A 15,769-nucleotide genomic window follows, 5' to 3' on the forward strand; every position below is an offset into this window, starting at 1 on the left:
AATAGCTTCCCATGTCGAGGCATATTTCGGCATTGGGGAGTTTGGTTGCTGTGATACATAGATGGCAGCGGTGTTTTTTACGCTAATGTTTTTGCTGCCAATTGGTGATGGGGTCTGCAATGTGGGTGAAGCTGTGGGATGTTAAGCGCCATTGGGGTGATTCTACCCCCTTAGAGTGGTGATCCTGGTTGTTGAAGAGGCCAGCTTTGGTATCCCTGTGTTGGTGGAACCCAGCACCAATGCTCTTGGCTCTCTCGTGGCTCGCCCAGCAAACTAATCACTCCTCCTGCATCTCAAAGTCTTGGACAGAAAATGTACTGTGGCTCCTGTATCGGAGTAAGGAATTTATGCCATATATAGGTTTGGCTCTTTGCAGGACATTTTGAGTGTTGTGTAGTATTTCTGTGGAGGGTGGTTCTCAATTATAGCTGTTGAAGTACACATTAACTTTTTTTTCCAGATTAGGTCAGACCACACGCAACGTGTCTTTAAGTCTGTTGCTATCTCCAACCACAGCGACGAATATCCTTGTTCACCTGGTTTGAGGTCGTAAAAGTTAAAAATATACAAGACCCCTCTGATGTCAAAGTCAAACGCTGTGTTATTCCTCATAAGGGCGGATAAAGAAATGAGAATGGCGCAGAAAGGAGAGGCTTTGTGGAGTTCTCGGTCGATGCCACAAGGAGTCTGATTACAGACAAGTCTTTAGTTGACTCACAGGAAGTTGTTTTTCCAAATATGCAAACAATAATCAGCGCCAACCACCATACGAGAGGACTCTGCAAAGAACGTGAAATCCTGCTTAATGCTGGCATTGCCATCTGCACAACCATCCTACTGCAGAACGGGAAGTTCAGCGGCATCTCGCGGTGCTTCGACCTGACAGTCACAGCAGGCGCGTGGCAGCTGGACATATCCTCAGGCACACCGCTCGAGCAGCTGAACGCCAGGAAGTCACTGGTTGACAGTGAGACAGGCGGTCGGATGGGGGAGCAGTGGGCTGCTTTCAGGCGAATCACATGCATGTTTCTGGCTCTCATTAGTAGTTATGAAATAGATGACAATAGCAAGGATTTTACATACACAATATTGGCAAATCTTCATATAATCACTTACCCGACACTGCTTTTTCTCCAAATAATAGAGAAGGGGGAACCGGTGTCCATGCTGGAACTGGGCTTAAAATGTTTTGCACAAATGAGGAGTCAGAAGCAGTGGAAATAAAGACACATGTATCCAGTTTATTATAGTACCATACATGTGCAAGCGGATGACATGATTTACTTATTCTTATAGAGCCATGGGCATTCTTTTTAGAAACATTTTCATGTAACCCCTATTACTCTGTGGGGAATGGTACGCTCTGCACATGCTCTGATTGTGGAGCCAGACTCAGCATGGAAGAACACAACCTTCATGGAGGTCGAGGCTTTGCAGGGATATCTATCCACTGAATGGTGGCCTGTGTTCTGCACTTAGGCCTACACTAGGAGGTTTGCATACATGATTCCTCCTCCCTTTGTATTTAGGTAGGTATGCTGACTGCTCCACCCCCTCTTTATACCCTTGACCAGAGGTTATTCATGCTCTCTAGCCTTGAGTGAAAAATTGGCAGTCTTGCTCACAATGGAATGCTCACTGCGTGTTGTCCTGACAAAGGCATCATATTGAATCTGTGTTTAGTAGAAAGTCAATTCTGGGGGTTCAGCTGTCTTGGCACACCCCCAGTCGTGTGCTAGGATGGAGCTATGATACCCCAATACCTGCTGAGATCTGTGCCAGCAGTATGGACAGCATGCTGTTGTGCAAAAAGCGAGAATCCAGGTGACCTCCCTCAATCACTCGCTGTCTCATACAGAAGCTCTCTCCCTCCCTAGCTGCTCTCTAACTGTTGTGCACTCTGGATCCGTGGATGCCCCGGCGACGAGGTGCGCAGGAAGGCAGCGTTCTTCTACACGGTGGAAAAGGAAGGAATGGACATGGGGAGACTTTAGGGATGCGAGGCCCTGGCGGATCAGAGGAAGTCCTGGCTGAGCAACCCAAAGGCCAGCAGGATGCAGGGTCCTTAGTTGGAGGCGCTTGTGGGTGCAGCGGTGGTGGCTGGACGGTATTTCTCAATCACCTCTTGAAGGCTTTTCGAGAAGTACAGATCCCCTCCTATGCATATGAAACCCTGAAAAGAAGGAACAAGAGGATTACAAAAGGGTTACAGAAACTGTCAGCCCGTCAACAATAATTTATTTCGGCTTGTCGCCAAAACACATTAAAAAACTGTCAAAGTAAAAATAAAACGCATGCCCTCGATACAAAATATATATTTTAATTGATCCAAGTTGTGATTCAACCTCAATAAAAAAATATATCAAAGTGCAAATGGCCAAATTTCAGTTGAAATAGTAAAATGCCATTAACATTTCATCAACGTTAGATTTTCAGCTTATTTCACCCTTCTTATCCATGGTCTAATGAAATAATTCGATACTGCATACACTACATCAGGGAGGGAAGAATTTCTACATAAAGTTTCAGCAGCTCATAGTGTTCGTACACCATGATTCTTAAAACGCAATCTAAGATTCCCCCCTCGAATGAAAGAATCGCCTGGACATTTAAACACAAGGCCTCATTACGACCCTGGCGGAAATCGTGGCGCAAAATGCACCATGGAGCACGGCGGAAAGCTGCCGATAGCGCCATGGGGGTTGGCGGATTTACCGCCCCATTCAGACCTTGGCGGGGCGGTAAATCCCCATTCCCCATTTTACCCTTCCCCATTCCCATTTTTGCCCCATAGGGTATAATGGGAGTGGGGAAGGCGTTAATTACGCCACCGTAAAATACGGTGGCGTAATTAACAACAAGGTCCCGTAGCGCCATGGATTTCTCCGCCCGGAAAAACCAGGCGGAAAACGCTCCATGGCGCTACGGGAACTCGTAGTAGGGTGGACGGGTCCGCCGCGAATACCGCTGGCGTAAACCCACTCCGCCAGGGTCGTAATGAGGCCCAAAGAGCTGTACAGATTCAATTATATTAGGGCAAAACCGGCACCAAACATTTCCTGTCTTATATCAAACATTGGTAAGTGGGGCTAGCGGAAGGGTCTTGAATATCGATTTCATGTAAAGGGGACGTGCAAACTGTGGCTTAGTGCCTGTTAAATCGTTTTCGCGGTACCGTACAATTTTGCTTAAGAAGAAAGTTGAACCTGCCGCTAAATATAAACAATCTGCGAGTAACTGGGAAGACACATGATCCCAGTATTTCTCTTTAATAAGATCCAGGCCTTTCCCTTGAATATTCCAGGGTTCATGCCACGAAGCGCCTAGATTTAGTGAGTGCTGTGTACATTTGACGTGAGCTAACCAGGGAAGATTGGTTGCACCTTTGCAGCTCATTCAATCTCTGAGCGCTTCACGGTAGCAATCAAGACTCTCTTTTCGCCAAATTTTTGTCCATTACAATACAGCTTAATCTTTATTGTTTCACCAATGCCCTTTAAATCTAAATCCAAATATATTGGGAGTACACATTGGGAGCCTGAGGAATCTTTTCAAGAAAACATTTTCAATTGTAGTCAAATTACAGGGTTTGCTACGGCCCCACAATTCTGCACCAATGAATCAGTAAAATTACAAAAGGCAAACATCTAATCCCTGCAATTTTAGAAAATTTGTTCCTGGGAAAGGAAGCAGCCACCACATCGGTCCACATTATTTCTGCTACCATGATGCTCGTTAAAATTCATGTGCGTTTCATGCACAGTCAATGAAAACACTTCTAATGGGAGGTTTAAGGATACTGAAGTGTACGTGTTGGGTGCAACATAAGCTCTGGTGCCCCTGCATTGTTACCTTTACATGTGACCTCAAATATGACATTGCATTTACATAAATGTGAACCATAGGACGCGACTGCTTGCAGGATAAGGGGGTACAGTTTCATGCGTAAGGAAAACAAGGGGCCTGCCGGAGAATAGGAGCGCAGGCGGGAAACGCTGAAAAGGGAGAAATTAAGAGGTGGATGGCAAAGTGTGATATTTTACGGAAGGAAAAAAAAAAGAGTACGTGGAGAAGCAGCGAACGAAAACTTGGTCTCCCTTACTTCCAATTTTTCAAAACTTTACTAACATATTTGTAGAGAAGAGCAACATATAGCTGGTAATTTGGGATTTGCAGGTTCGAATCCTGGCAATGCCAATACGGCCTTTCATCCTTCTGAGATAGATACATTAGTACCGACTTTTATTGGGTGATAATTGAAGTTACAAGGAAGGTTCTAAGTACAGTGCTTTGGCATAAGTGCCGTATAAATAACAAATCATTACAGTTTGTAAAAATAGAAAATATATACATTTTAGTGGCATGGACATTTACAACACAATTATGGAGTTTAAATATTCGAAAAACATAGTTCGCTTGAGCCTCCCTTTAGAATTATGTTAACACTTTTTGCTCATTTATTTTTCTAGCTTCTGCATACTTCGAGAGCACACTCCAAATAGTGGTCTGGGGATTAGAACCAATGGTACTCAATTTCAAAACTGCCGCCTAAACCATTCACTCGGCATTGAGCTCAATAGTTACAACACACGCTCCACTGCTGTAAAAGATGAAGTTATTTATTTATTTATTTATTTTTAAATCAATAAGCTTGGCTTCTTTATACATATAAGTCTGCCACACCCTCCATCACCAAAACAAATAAGCGTTTCATATTTTAATGTACCCCATTGCACTTCACACTGCTATTCCCTGGGGTGGCACGAGCCATTGGAGTTTAGAACATGGCAAGTGTTTAGTATGTAATGAGTTCGATAGCTATGACTGTGGGGTTGCAATGTAATGTCTGCAATGTCTAACACTTGGGCTTCGTGTGCCGCAGTCGTAGTCTCCATAGAAGGAGCTGGGTCGCTTGCTCTGCATACTCGACTCAATTACTTTACTGCCTGGAAAACATTAGTAAGACCTAAATTGTATAAAAAAAACGTTAAAGGTAGACTGAAAAAGCTGTAAATACCTGGTCTGAGTTCACTTATGTAGTGTCTCGCTAGGGCCCCATTGTGCGTTATTTATTTCAGTCCGATTTGCACATGAATACGTTCATTTTACAGCAGGTCGTTTAATCCTCTTTCTGTGCTATCATCAGGGTATGTATATGGCAGGGCATCGCAGGAATGTGGATTCAATGCTTGCTCTATTTCATACTGATTTCTAAAAGCATTCATGGATTATGAATTTTGAATGTTTAAAATTACATATCTTTCTAATTTGCTGAATTGTTTGATATGGAGAGAACATACATACTGTTAAATTAATTAATTTGTTGTTTATTATTAATGAATGTATCTATTTTTGTATTATCTTTTTTTTGCTTTAATGACTTCAAGTCGAATAAAGTTTGTTTGATTGAATACCACTTTCTGTGGTGGCACCACGTTAAAAGATATTATGGTGTAACTTCCTGTTATGCAACCTGGGTTGAAGGTTTTGTGATATCCATTACCAGTGATGTCATTTCCTGTGATAGTACTAATGTGACCTAAATCCCTATAATGTCGTCAAGGTGGTCCAAAGTCGTGCAATATCTCTTCCTGCATTTTGGTGACTCAATGCCACTAGCTGTAATTGAGCATTCCACAGAACCCTATGTTTCCTTTGTTATGTTTTGTGGGTACCATATATTCATCAAGGCTCAACATCCAAAGGTTGAAGAGTATAACCCTATAGACTATGACAGAAAATAAGATGTCATAGCTTAGCTGTTGTGGAAGGTTATTTATTCCATTATGTACCATGTGTTAAAGAGGATACATAGTCAATATAGATATGTATTGTGGGCACATCATTATTATTATTATTATTATTTATTAATGTATTTGGTTAACAAAATAACCGTTGCATATCACACAACACCGTAAGACATCAACACAAATTACAATAATAATACATAATAATACATCTCAAATAAAAAACCTTTGCCCAATAACTTACTTAGTAGGTAAAATAATTTCTAGAAACTTTAAGACAGCCAGACTTAACGAAATCATATTCGAATTTAAAATACTACCCCAGAATTCATCATTTAAAAAGGTAACCAGTCGTTTTACAGAAAACAAAACAGAGCGATACATTTCACGGAAGTACATAATACAAAAACCCTGAAAATATTAATTTAAATATATGTGGGATAAGGGGTTAAAATGAGTCTGGATGGGGTTGGTGTGGCATTATAACAGTAGAAAAAAAGGGACCTTGGGGGGCACCCCCAAAATAAAATAAAAAAAGAAGAATTTGTGTTTTTCAGTATTATGGTTGCGATGAAATGTACCACTCTGAAATTTGGATAAGTAAAAAAATGGTCAGATTCATAAACATTTCCAAAACTTGTTATCTCAGAATAATTAGACCTTCACAATACATAACCACATGTTTTGGTGTTTCCATCTCAGTCTCACAGAATCTACATAGTCTCTTTGGTCTTTCACCCCATCTTTGTTCTCTTTGGTCTATCACCCCGCCCCCGACCCCCCACACACCCTGCACTTCATTTGTCAAAAATAGATTGAGCCTGAGTCTTAAAAACTGAGATCTAAAAGATTGCGAGGGGTGTTTGACTAAGTAATGTGGAAGGACATAACAATATCTTATGTCAAAAGCTGAGCAAGTGAACAAGTGATATTGCATACATTTTTCTCTTGTTGATATCCAGTCTAATTCATGCAGTCTACCCTTAACGTTTGCATATGTCACACAGTCAAATCCCAGATCGAATAGCCCAACTCTGACAACAAATGAATGCAGGACTTAGTCCAAAGATTACAAACTCTAGAAGTCCTGTGTTTTAAAGTATTTGCCAGATTCGCATACATAGAAAATGGGGAAGGATCAAGCAATTTAGAATATATTTGCAGTATCTGCCACTTTGTCCAAGCCTGTAAAGAGATTAGTCCTAATTCATGTCTTATCAAACTAATCGGCACCCCTTGTGGCAATGCTCGGGTGGTCCTCCATATTAAAGCCTCCAATTTACCCCATGCGACCACGGCCCCATAGAAAAAGGCACCATAACGTAGTCTAGGAAAACATTTTTGCAGATATAATTGCCAAACAGGAAGCAAAGAGAAATGTCCAAAACACTTGTCCAATGCTTTCATTTTGGCCGCCATTACTCTAGCCGGGACTGGAATAGAGCCATTAGATAATGTTTATTGGGTACAACATAGATCATTACCCCAAGATAGTTAAAGGTTGACACGATTTCCAATAGATTTTGACCTAAAACAAAATAAAATGTACGCTCTACTCCTTTAAAATGTTTTCTTGGTCGTACTTTCATCATGTTGGTTTTCCCCGTATTAACAATCAGATCAAGATCAAGCAAATAAGTGTTCACTGCAGAGAGAGACCATTGTAGGCCTATAGGGGTACAGTCACAAACAACTATGCCATCAGCATATGCTAAGTAGTTTATAGGTAGCAGACCCAACCTGGGAGGATTTGAAGATGTATTAATAAATGAGACACCAATGGCACAAATATAGAAATTAAATAAAAAAAGGTGCCAGGACACATCCTTGATGCAATCCTCATCTTGCTTCAATCTAGCGAGCGGTAGAACCTTCTTGATCCATTCTCACACGAATATGAGTATTCGAATACAGGGTAAATAAAATATTTAGTAGGGTATTGGGACCATTTTCCCCTGCTATTTTCTTCCACAATTTTCCTCTGTTGACACAGTCAAAAGACTGATTAAGGTCCAAGAACGCCATATAAATTACTATAACCAAATCTTTGACTTGGGCTGTCAATAATTTTAATAAAAAACAATTTTTGCGTTGTCCCCAAACTTCTTCAAAAACCAGCTTGGCATGAATCAAAAACGTCTTCTTTAAGGGCCCATTTCTCCAACTTTTCTAAAATCAACAGAGAGAACATTTTACTGCTAGAGTCTAATAAGGAAATGGGCCGATAGTTAATCGGGTCAAGTCTATCACCTTTTTTAAAGATTGGTATAATTTTAGTCCCACCCACGAGGGCAGTAGACATCTATTCTTAACAATGGAGTTAAAAAGGTCAAATAACACTTCAGCCCATAGCTCAGTGTCCGATTTTAATGTACAATTCAACAAGCCGCGCTGGCTTGGGGCTGCAGAGATCTTACAGCTTTTGATACAATGAACAATATCTTCTGAGTCACAATTTAGAGCCCATTCATCAGACGCACAGGAAAACTTGGTGGCATGGAAATCCGTATCCCCATATAGTTTAACAAAATGAGATACCCAAACTAATTCCTCAATGGCTGTAGATTGTAATATAACTTGGATATAAGGTGATTTAACCAAAGACCAATATAAGGAAGGATGTTTAGTGTTAATTGCTCTTAACATAGTTTCAGAATCTCTTTGCAGGATAATGGTTCTATGACTCATTAGCCAATGTATATAAGACTGCTTAGCCTTACGAATCCCAGTGACCAAATTTCCTGTATTGGATTGTCTTAACTCTCTTAATTTGGAACATAATTCAATTTTTTTTTTATTGTTCTTGTTGGTCAAATATATGCATACCTTTCAAAATATGAAAATCCCACATATCAAACTCACGGCAAAACAGAATACCTTGTTTACGTGCTGCTGACATCATATTTTTGCGGGGAAGCTTCAAATGCCATGCTTCATCTAGGCATTAAGTGACCAAATCAAATAACATCATATTAAACTTTTCTACATCTTGTGACCTTGGATTAAAATAGACATTTAACAGAATACATATATTATTGCACTCTGCCCTGTCCAACCTCACTGCCAAAACATCCGCAGAACCTGTTTCTAGCTATGTCATAACAAGCCCTAAATTCCTCTGTATCACACATAGGAGACCCCCCCCCCTTTAGGACCTTTATTTGCATTCCCCACATATATAGTAAAACCCTTAATAACCGGCTTAGTGGTGAGCCAAGTTTCTTGAAAACAGAGAATGTTGAATTCCAACCCAATTAGCTTACCAAAAGGGGCACCAAGTAAATGGGCAGTTCCCCTGGTTTTCCAAGATGCCAATTCTAGCTGACAGGGTCATTTGCTGCAGGGTCATATAAATATTGCATACATGCAAAATTATCAAATGATTTCAAACATCCCGCACCTTACCATTATCTTGCAAGGTATGAACAGAGCGTTCCGCATCACCTCCTTGCCTCAAAGTTATTTTCAAAGGTGACTGAGCCCAATATTTCTGAATAATGGGATTTGAGACAACAGTAAGCGGAATTCAGGGGAGTATCATACTACTACCCAGGGCCAAGTTATTTGAAACATTCCACCCCTTATTCATTGGAATAATCAGTCACCTTTTCTCTTTTCCCATGATCTCATTCCAATTCTTAAAAACATCATGACCCAGCATTAGTAAACAGTTTACTTCATCAAGCATCACCGATTTAATCAAGTTAGAGGATAGATGGAGCCTATCCATGTCTATTTTCTGCTCCCCAATAAATTCAACCTGTAGGATATCCGACAAATTGATCAGCCTAAGACTAGGGCCTGATTCATGGAACGTTTTCCTATGAGATTGCGCCATTATAAAACACTTCCATGAATCAGGCCCTAGGTAGCTCATGGAACAATGGCAAAATGTAGTGTTGATTAAGAGGGAACCTTTTCAGCTCTTCCAACAAACGTTCAACGTACACAAAATAGACATTGCCTCCATCCGCATTAACGGAGGCCTCTTTTGTTTGTTTATTGCGGCCTTGAGGGAGCTGAACTGCCTCTGTGACCTTACCATCCGTGGGCTGTGCTAAACAAGGCCGTCTGAGGATACCTAAGGGCTGGTCAACTGCAGCACTGCAAAATCGTTTAGAAACATCCGGATAACCTATAGACTTAGCACACCGAGCCTCCAAACTTAAGAGTGGGGTGCATTACCGCCACCCAAATAATCAGAGACCTCTTTTGTTTGTTTATTGCACTATGAGCTGAACTGCCCACATAGCCTTAGCATCTGTGGGCTGGGCCAAGTAAGTCCTGCTAGGATTACCTGAGGGCTGAACAACCACAGGTCTCCGCAGCCTTTTGGTAACATCTGGATAGCCCACAGACGTAGCACAGCGAGCCTCCAAACCTAAAAATGGGGGGTGCAGCTACATTCACTAACCCTGTCTGATGATTATTAACAGGTATTTCACTGGCGGGGCCCCCAGACACTTTCTCATTCACCTTTTTTTCCAGCCAGTTTAGAAACCTTAGTTAAAGATTCCCATCTCCTCACTGCGCCTCTTAATAAATCCCAGGCAGTAACTAAAATAGGAGGGTCCATCCCCGAATGTTTCAACAAAAAATTCTCTAAGGCTCCCTGACACAGCGTATCCAAAGTGTCCTTCGATCTTACAGTTGTGTCGGCAGGGAAGCCTGCTCATTATTTCCTACAAATACCGGGGGGAGCATAGGAGTATATTCACGCGGATTAATTTTACCCATATATACCACATCCAGCTGGTCCCTCATTACAACATCATAATTCTCTTCCTTATCTGGGTAAATGCTCAAGTCTAAGTTGTCGGTCTGCACGGATATGGGAACATGGGCTAGTTTGAAAAAATGCAGAATAGACCCCTTCCATGAACTCACACCCAATTGCTTTTTGCTATTTTTATTACTTTTGCTATTGACCCTCTTAATTCTCTGAATTGTATGCGTTAAGATAGTATCTTGGCCACTCAGGACCTTAATATTTTTGGATTTTATTCGCTGAGCACCTAAAATCCCAACAGACCCCACATCAGAAATGTTGTTGGGAGCGTCATGAGGTGCACCTTCCTGAATTGCAGGGAGACCTCCCTCGGGCACTAATCCCACATCTACCTCTAGTTAAATTTGGATAATCTTTACCCGTGGAGCCTCCCTCCATTCCGTCCCCAGTCAGTGGTTCCATGTGTTAATATCCCTGCCAAAATATCACCATACAAGAATATCACCATATTTTTGCGGCGATATTAAGCCATGGAACCTGCTGGGGGCACTCCCGCATCCCCATCATTTTTTTAATGGAGCGGGGGGACCCCCCCCCCGCAACTCCCTGTCCCAATAACTCCATAAATTAACCCCACTAATAATATCACCTATGGCCTTACCCCACGGCCATATTTTATTGCGATATTATTGGTGGGGATAATATTACCGGATACCCACTCAGTAGGACTGGGGCAGAGAAATTCTTAGCACAATTATCTAACGGAAGTGAATTCACGCTAGATAATACCCCGTTTTCATCCCCTTGCTTACACATAGCTGAAATCAATTCACAGTTTCTGACAATTCGAACGGTGTTGTGTGGTAGTTTTTGCTACAGCCCGCATCGTTAAACGTGACACAGATAGAAGCCGCCAAAATAAAACACTCCAAATAATTTAACTTTGCCAGGATGTTCGCCACAGAGCTACATAGAATATTATAGTCATCGTGCAAATACACATATGACTTTACCAAGTTGGACAAAGTGAAATTTACAGCATGAAAATCGTCATCACCATTAAAGGGAGGAAATAGTTCATTCAGACAAGGAGATGCAATAAAATTCCAGGAGGCTTGGCAACTCCTTGGACTATCAGAGGGATACAACAAAGGAGAGCGTGATAAACGAGATGGAGGAATCATAGAAACTAGAGATAACACCGGCCCATCACAACCATAAGAGTCCTGCATTCTCTGAGCTTCAGCGACACCATTATCTAGCTCACATATATTAGGCGCCCACTGCAGCTGATGTTGTAATACCAATCCAACCGATTGCAGAAGTGCTGCCAAAATAGCTGAGTCCGATACTTCGCTTGCCACAGTTCTGCCGTCATTGGCGCCTAGCTGCACGGTATTAGCATAATTAACCTAAAAACATTTGGCCTAAAACATCTGATCACATTTTTTGATCTTTTTTCGGTCAAATTCAATTAAATATGTATATGCGGGTGGGTAACGGTATAGATTAGGTTGAAGGGAAGTGGGGAGATGCGTGGTGTCTGCCCCCATCATTTTAGAACAAAATAAAGGTCAAATAAATTCGATCAAATGTGATTAGGTCAAATGTTTTAGGTCATATAGACCCAAACCAGCTTCACAGCTGTACTTAAAATGTCTTTCTTTTGTGCTCCGCGTGGGGTCGAACTCTCTCCCGGATTAGCGGTCGCCATCGACCTCGGAATTACTGGGACTGCTAGTGCTTCTGCTAGCGCCAGATCCAGCTGTCGAGCTGGAAAATGATTAGGGTCAAAGGCTACTTTACTTCGTAAAGCATACATTATAGGAAACTATGCTGCACTCACAGTAATCACAAATACAATGCACCACAGCACATAGACAATGCAGAACCCAGATACGAACTGCTCACCGAAAATAGAGCAACAAGAAGCCCGCTTGCGTTCTTCACGGCTGCACTGCTGTAACTGTGTAACTGTGCAGCACTCGCAGAGAACTTTGAGCTAGTTAGTAAATTAAATACACTTCTGGAGCAACGTCATCTACTCGTAGTTGCCATGGAAAAAAGACTCCAACTTCTAATCCACCAGAGCAATGTCTTTGTAACTGTCCAGCACTCACAGAGCACTCCGCAGGAGCGCTTCGTGCTACTTAGTAGATTAAATACACTGCTTGAGCAACGTCATCTACTCGTAGTTGCCAGGGAAAAAGACCCCAACTTCCAATCCACCAAATCAATGTCTGTGTAACTGTACAGCACACACAGAGCACTCTGCGTGTACATTGTTGTTCAATGTGGTTTGGCCGTTCCCTCCAGCTTCTAGACGTTAGACATGGAACTGCGTTTAGAAGCCTACATATTACACAAGTGCTGACTTTTACAAATATCTAGCTGAATAATCACTAATACCACTGTCACAAATTCGTTCCAGGTAAAGGCATAAGGCCTTCCAGGTACAGCCCCATAAGTGCCCGATAATGGCTGCAAGGCAGGCTGGGAGGAGGCTCATGGGGAAACTGGACGGTTTTTTCTATTGCCCAATTGCGACTGAGCAGGTACATGTAGCTGAATTGGGTACAGGCAGACGGCATGTTCAGGGGATCACCCTACCACATATACAATGATACAACTTTCCATGTTGTCTGTCACTGAAACATGCCTGGCCATCTACCCTACTTACATTGAGGTGTACTCTGCATATGGAAGAGGTGTAAGTACTGGCAAGGAGAGACTGCCTCCATATGGTCCCCTTAAAAGGGTTATGTGTGTATTGTTTTATTTTTAATGTAGACTTTGCACGGACATGTCTTTTCAACCCTGTGGCCATATGTGAGTACTAGTTGCAGAGAAAAGCTACTGAAGCTGATTATTTAAGAGAGACCATCAGGCAGGCCTGCTGGCTGGGTCTCCGGCATGATTGGAGTGTACCCCATGCATTTAAATGTGCATTTCCTATTTTGCACCATTCAGGCACATACGAGCAGAAGGCTTTACCATATGGCATTTATAGACCAAAAAGTATCGCAAAGGATCCCAAATATGAGTTGGGCCAAGCACGAAGTGCTTGATCAGACATAAAGGGATGAAGTAATATAATCAGCAATGACAATATTCAGTGAAAGATATGGAAACTCTATAATAGGGAAACATCAGCAGGTCACGTGACCGGGGTAGTGAGCACACATCATTGCCACATATTCTGACTGAGTAACAGTTTGGGTGCTCCAGTACTGCTACAAAGAAAACAATGCTGCATGTGTGATGCTATGCTGAGAGTACACTGGTGCTTCTTAGACTGATCATAATAGTAGTATTAACCCAGTGTTGCTAGTGTTGGGTGAAAGCAGTACTCCAGATACGATTTTGAAGTGGGAGTATTTTACTCTGTATTTATTAAAGTTGGGAGTACAATTCTTTTTAGGGAGTAAAAATATAAGTCTGACTCCCAAAAGGAGTATTTTATAAGCGTGCAAAAAAGTTTTACTTGGAAAATGTTAATGTTTGTGTAATAATTATTCCTTTGCACCTGGTAATCCATACACATTAAAAGATACCAGTGTATTTCTTCCAATCAGGGACTGTGGTACTATGTGCACTACTGGTCTATACATATCCATGGAGCTGTGAGGGTGAAAGCAGGAGCACAAGGTCCTATGTGTCTGTTTCCTATTTTTAGTTGGGAGTATTTTTAATCCCAATTTTGTTTTTGGGGAGTATTTGCCTATTTTTAGGGAGTAAAAGTGGCTGATACACCACATATTTGTAGGGCTGGGTGAGAGTGCTCGAGATTTAGTTTGAATGACTGTAAAAATAAAGACTGTGCTCCAGTCCCATCGACTGCATTGCAAGAGTGTTGCAGAGCTGGCGAAACTCACTGGGAAAGTGCCCCAGTCCTGGATATACTAACAGCAACATTGAGAGTGCTGCCTCGTGCTATGCATTGTAATACGGGTGACAGAGAGCTACATTTTAGTACTTTGTGACATGTATCGCAAGTGGTCCAGTGCTAGACTTTCGTACTTTGTAAGTGTTATCAGGTGGGTGCATAGTTCTGGATACACAGTACCGTCATTATGGGCCTCATTACAAGGGTGCGAGTCCAGTAAAAATGCTGGTAATTCCGGCTCCAGCATTTTTACCAGACTGGCACACTTCAAGTTTGCCAGTGGGGTCCACGGATCTCCCGGCAGGCATGACCTGCTAGGAGTTCAGGCCCCTACCAGCAAAGAAATGCCTGAATCACTGGTACCATTACTAATGCCAGTGATTCAGTAAATCCCATCTCATGGAGTAATGGGAATTTACCGGCACTCCACCACCCGTGATCCTGGGATATTAGGCAGCGGAGATGGTAATTGCAGTTTGCCAGTATCCCGCTGGTTATTTCGGCGGGATACCCTCAAACTTGTAATCAGGCCTATGGGTGCTGCACTGCAATATCACTTGTATTATTTAGGGTGGGCTAGTGCTAACTGCGTATAATTGGAGAGGTTCCACATTCGGTAAATTCACCTTCTAACAAAGAGCACTCTTATAGGTCTGTGACAGTAGGGACGCGTTCAAAATCTCTTACCACATGGTTAGTAACTGTCTCCTTAGTGAAGTCCAGCCCCTCCGGCAGTGGGATCTGCACACCTCTCCTCGTCCTTTCTGCAGTTGAAGAAGAGAGGAATATTAACAGGCGATGTGGATTCTCTTGGATAACATCTGCAAGAGGTTCCTACACAAAGACTGCTCCACATCAGGCAAGAACCCTACAGCACTTGGGAATGAGCCTCACAGTGGAGTAAAACACTGCCAGCCCGGGCAACTAGCCTCTGAATACCTGTGCCCCCTCATGAAACTAGGGTTCAAATGATTTGGTGCTCAAATAAGAGGATGGAACTGTTTGCCTAACTTGATTTTGCTGAATTTGCTACAACAAAAACTATGGGCCTCATTACACGGACGGCGGTAACCATGGCGCTAATAGCGCCATGGTTGCCGCCTGTATTTTACCGGGTCTGCCATGGTGAATGGCGGAATTACCACCCTATTCCAAGGTGTGTAGGGGCGGTAATTCCCCATTCACTATGGCACTTCCCCATTCCCATTTTTGCCCCCATAGGGCTCAATGGGAATGGAGAAGGCGGTAATTAGTGTACCGCAAATTGCGGTACCGTAATTACCTCCAAGGTCCCTTTGCGGGTCCCATCCTTAAAGGCTGGTAAAACCAGCCATTATGGTAGGGTCCCACAAAGGGACCTCGTAGTAAGGCGGTAAGGGTTTACCGACACTGGTACCCTTACCAGTA

The 15,769-nt window shown here is 42.3% G+C and overlaps 1 protein-coding gene across 2 annotated transcripts in view; it reads right to left on the reverse strand.

Moving 5' to 3' along the window:
• Positions 1-1,221: 1,221 nt before the first annotated feature.
• The window catches only part of PLTP (phospholipid transfer protein), a 213,630-nt gene continuing 199,082 nt past the window's right edge, over positions 1,222-15,769 (reverse strand). For both annotated transcript variants that reach the window (XM_069651239.1, XM_069651240.1), the window contains exons 15-16: positions 15,050-15,126; positions 1,222-2,173 (exon numbers count right to left, since the gene is read on the reverse strand). In XM_069651239.1, the coding sequence (XP_069507340.1) occupies positions 2,066-2,173; positions 15,050-15,126 (185 nt within the window). In that variant the 3' untranslated portion in view covers positions 1,222-2,065. The remainder of the gene's footprint in view (positions 2,174-15,049; positions 15,127-15,769) is intronic.

The sequence above is a fragment of the Ambystoma mexicanum genome, chromosome 3p (assembly GCF_040938575.1).
Source record: "Ambystoma mexicanum isolate Mex_15411 chromosome 3p, UKY_AmexF1_1, whole genome shotgun sequence".
Classification (NCBI taxonomy): Eukaryota; Metazoa; Chordata; class Amphibia; order Caudata; family Ambystomatidae; genus Ambystoma; species Ambystoma mexicanum.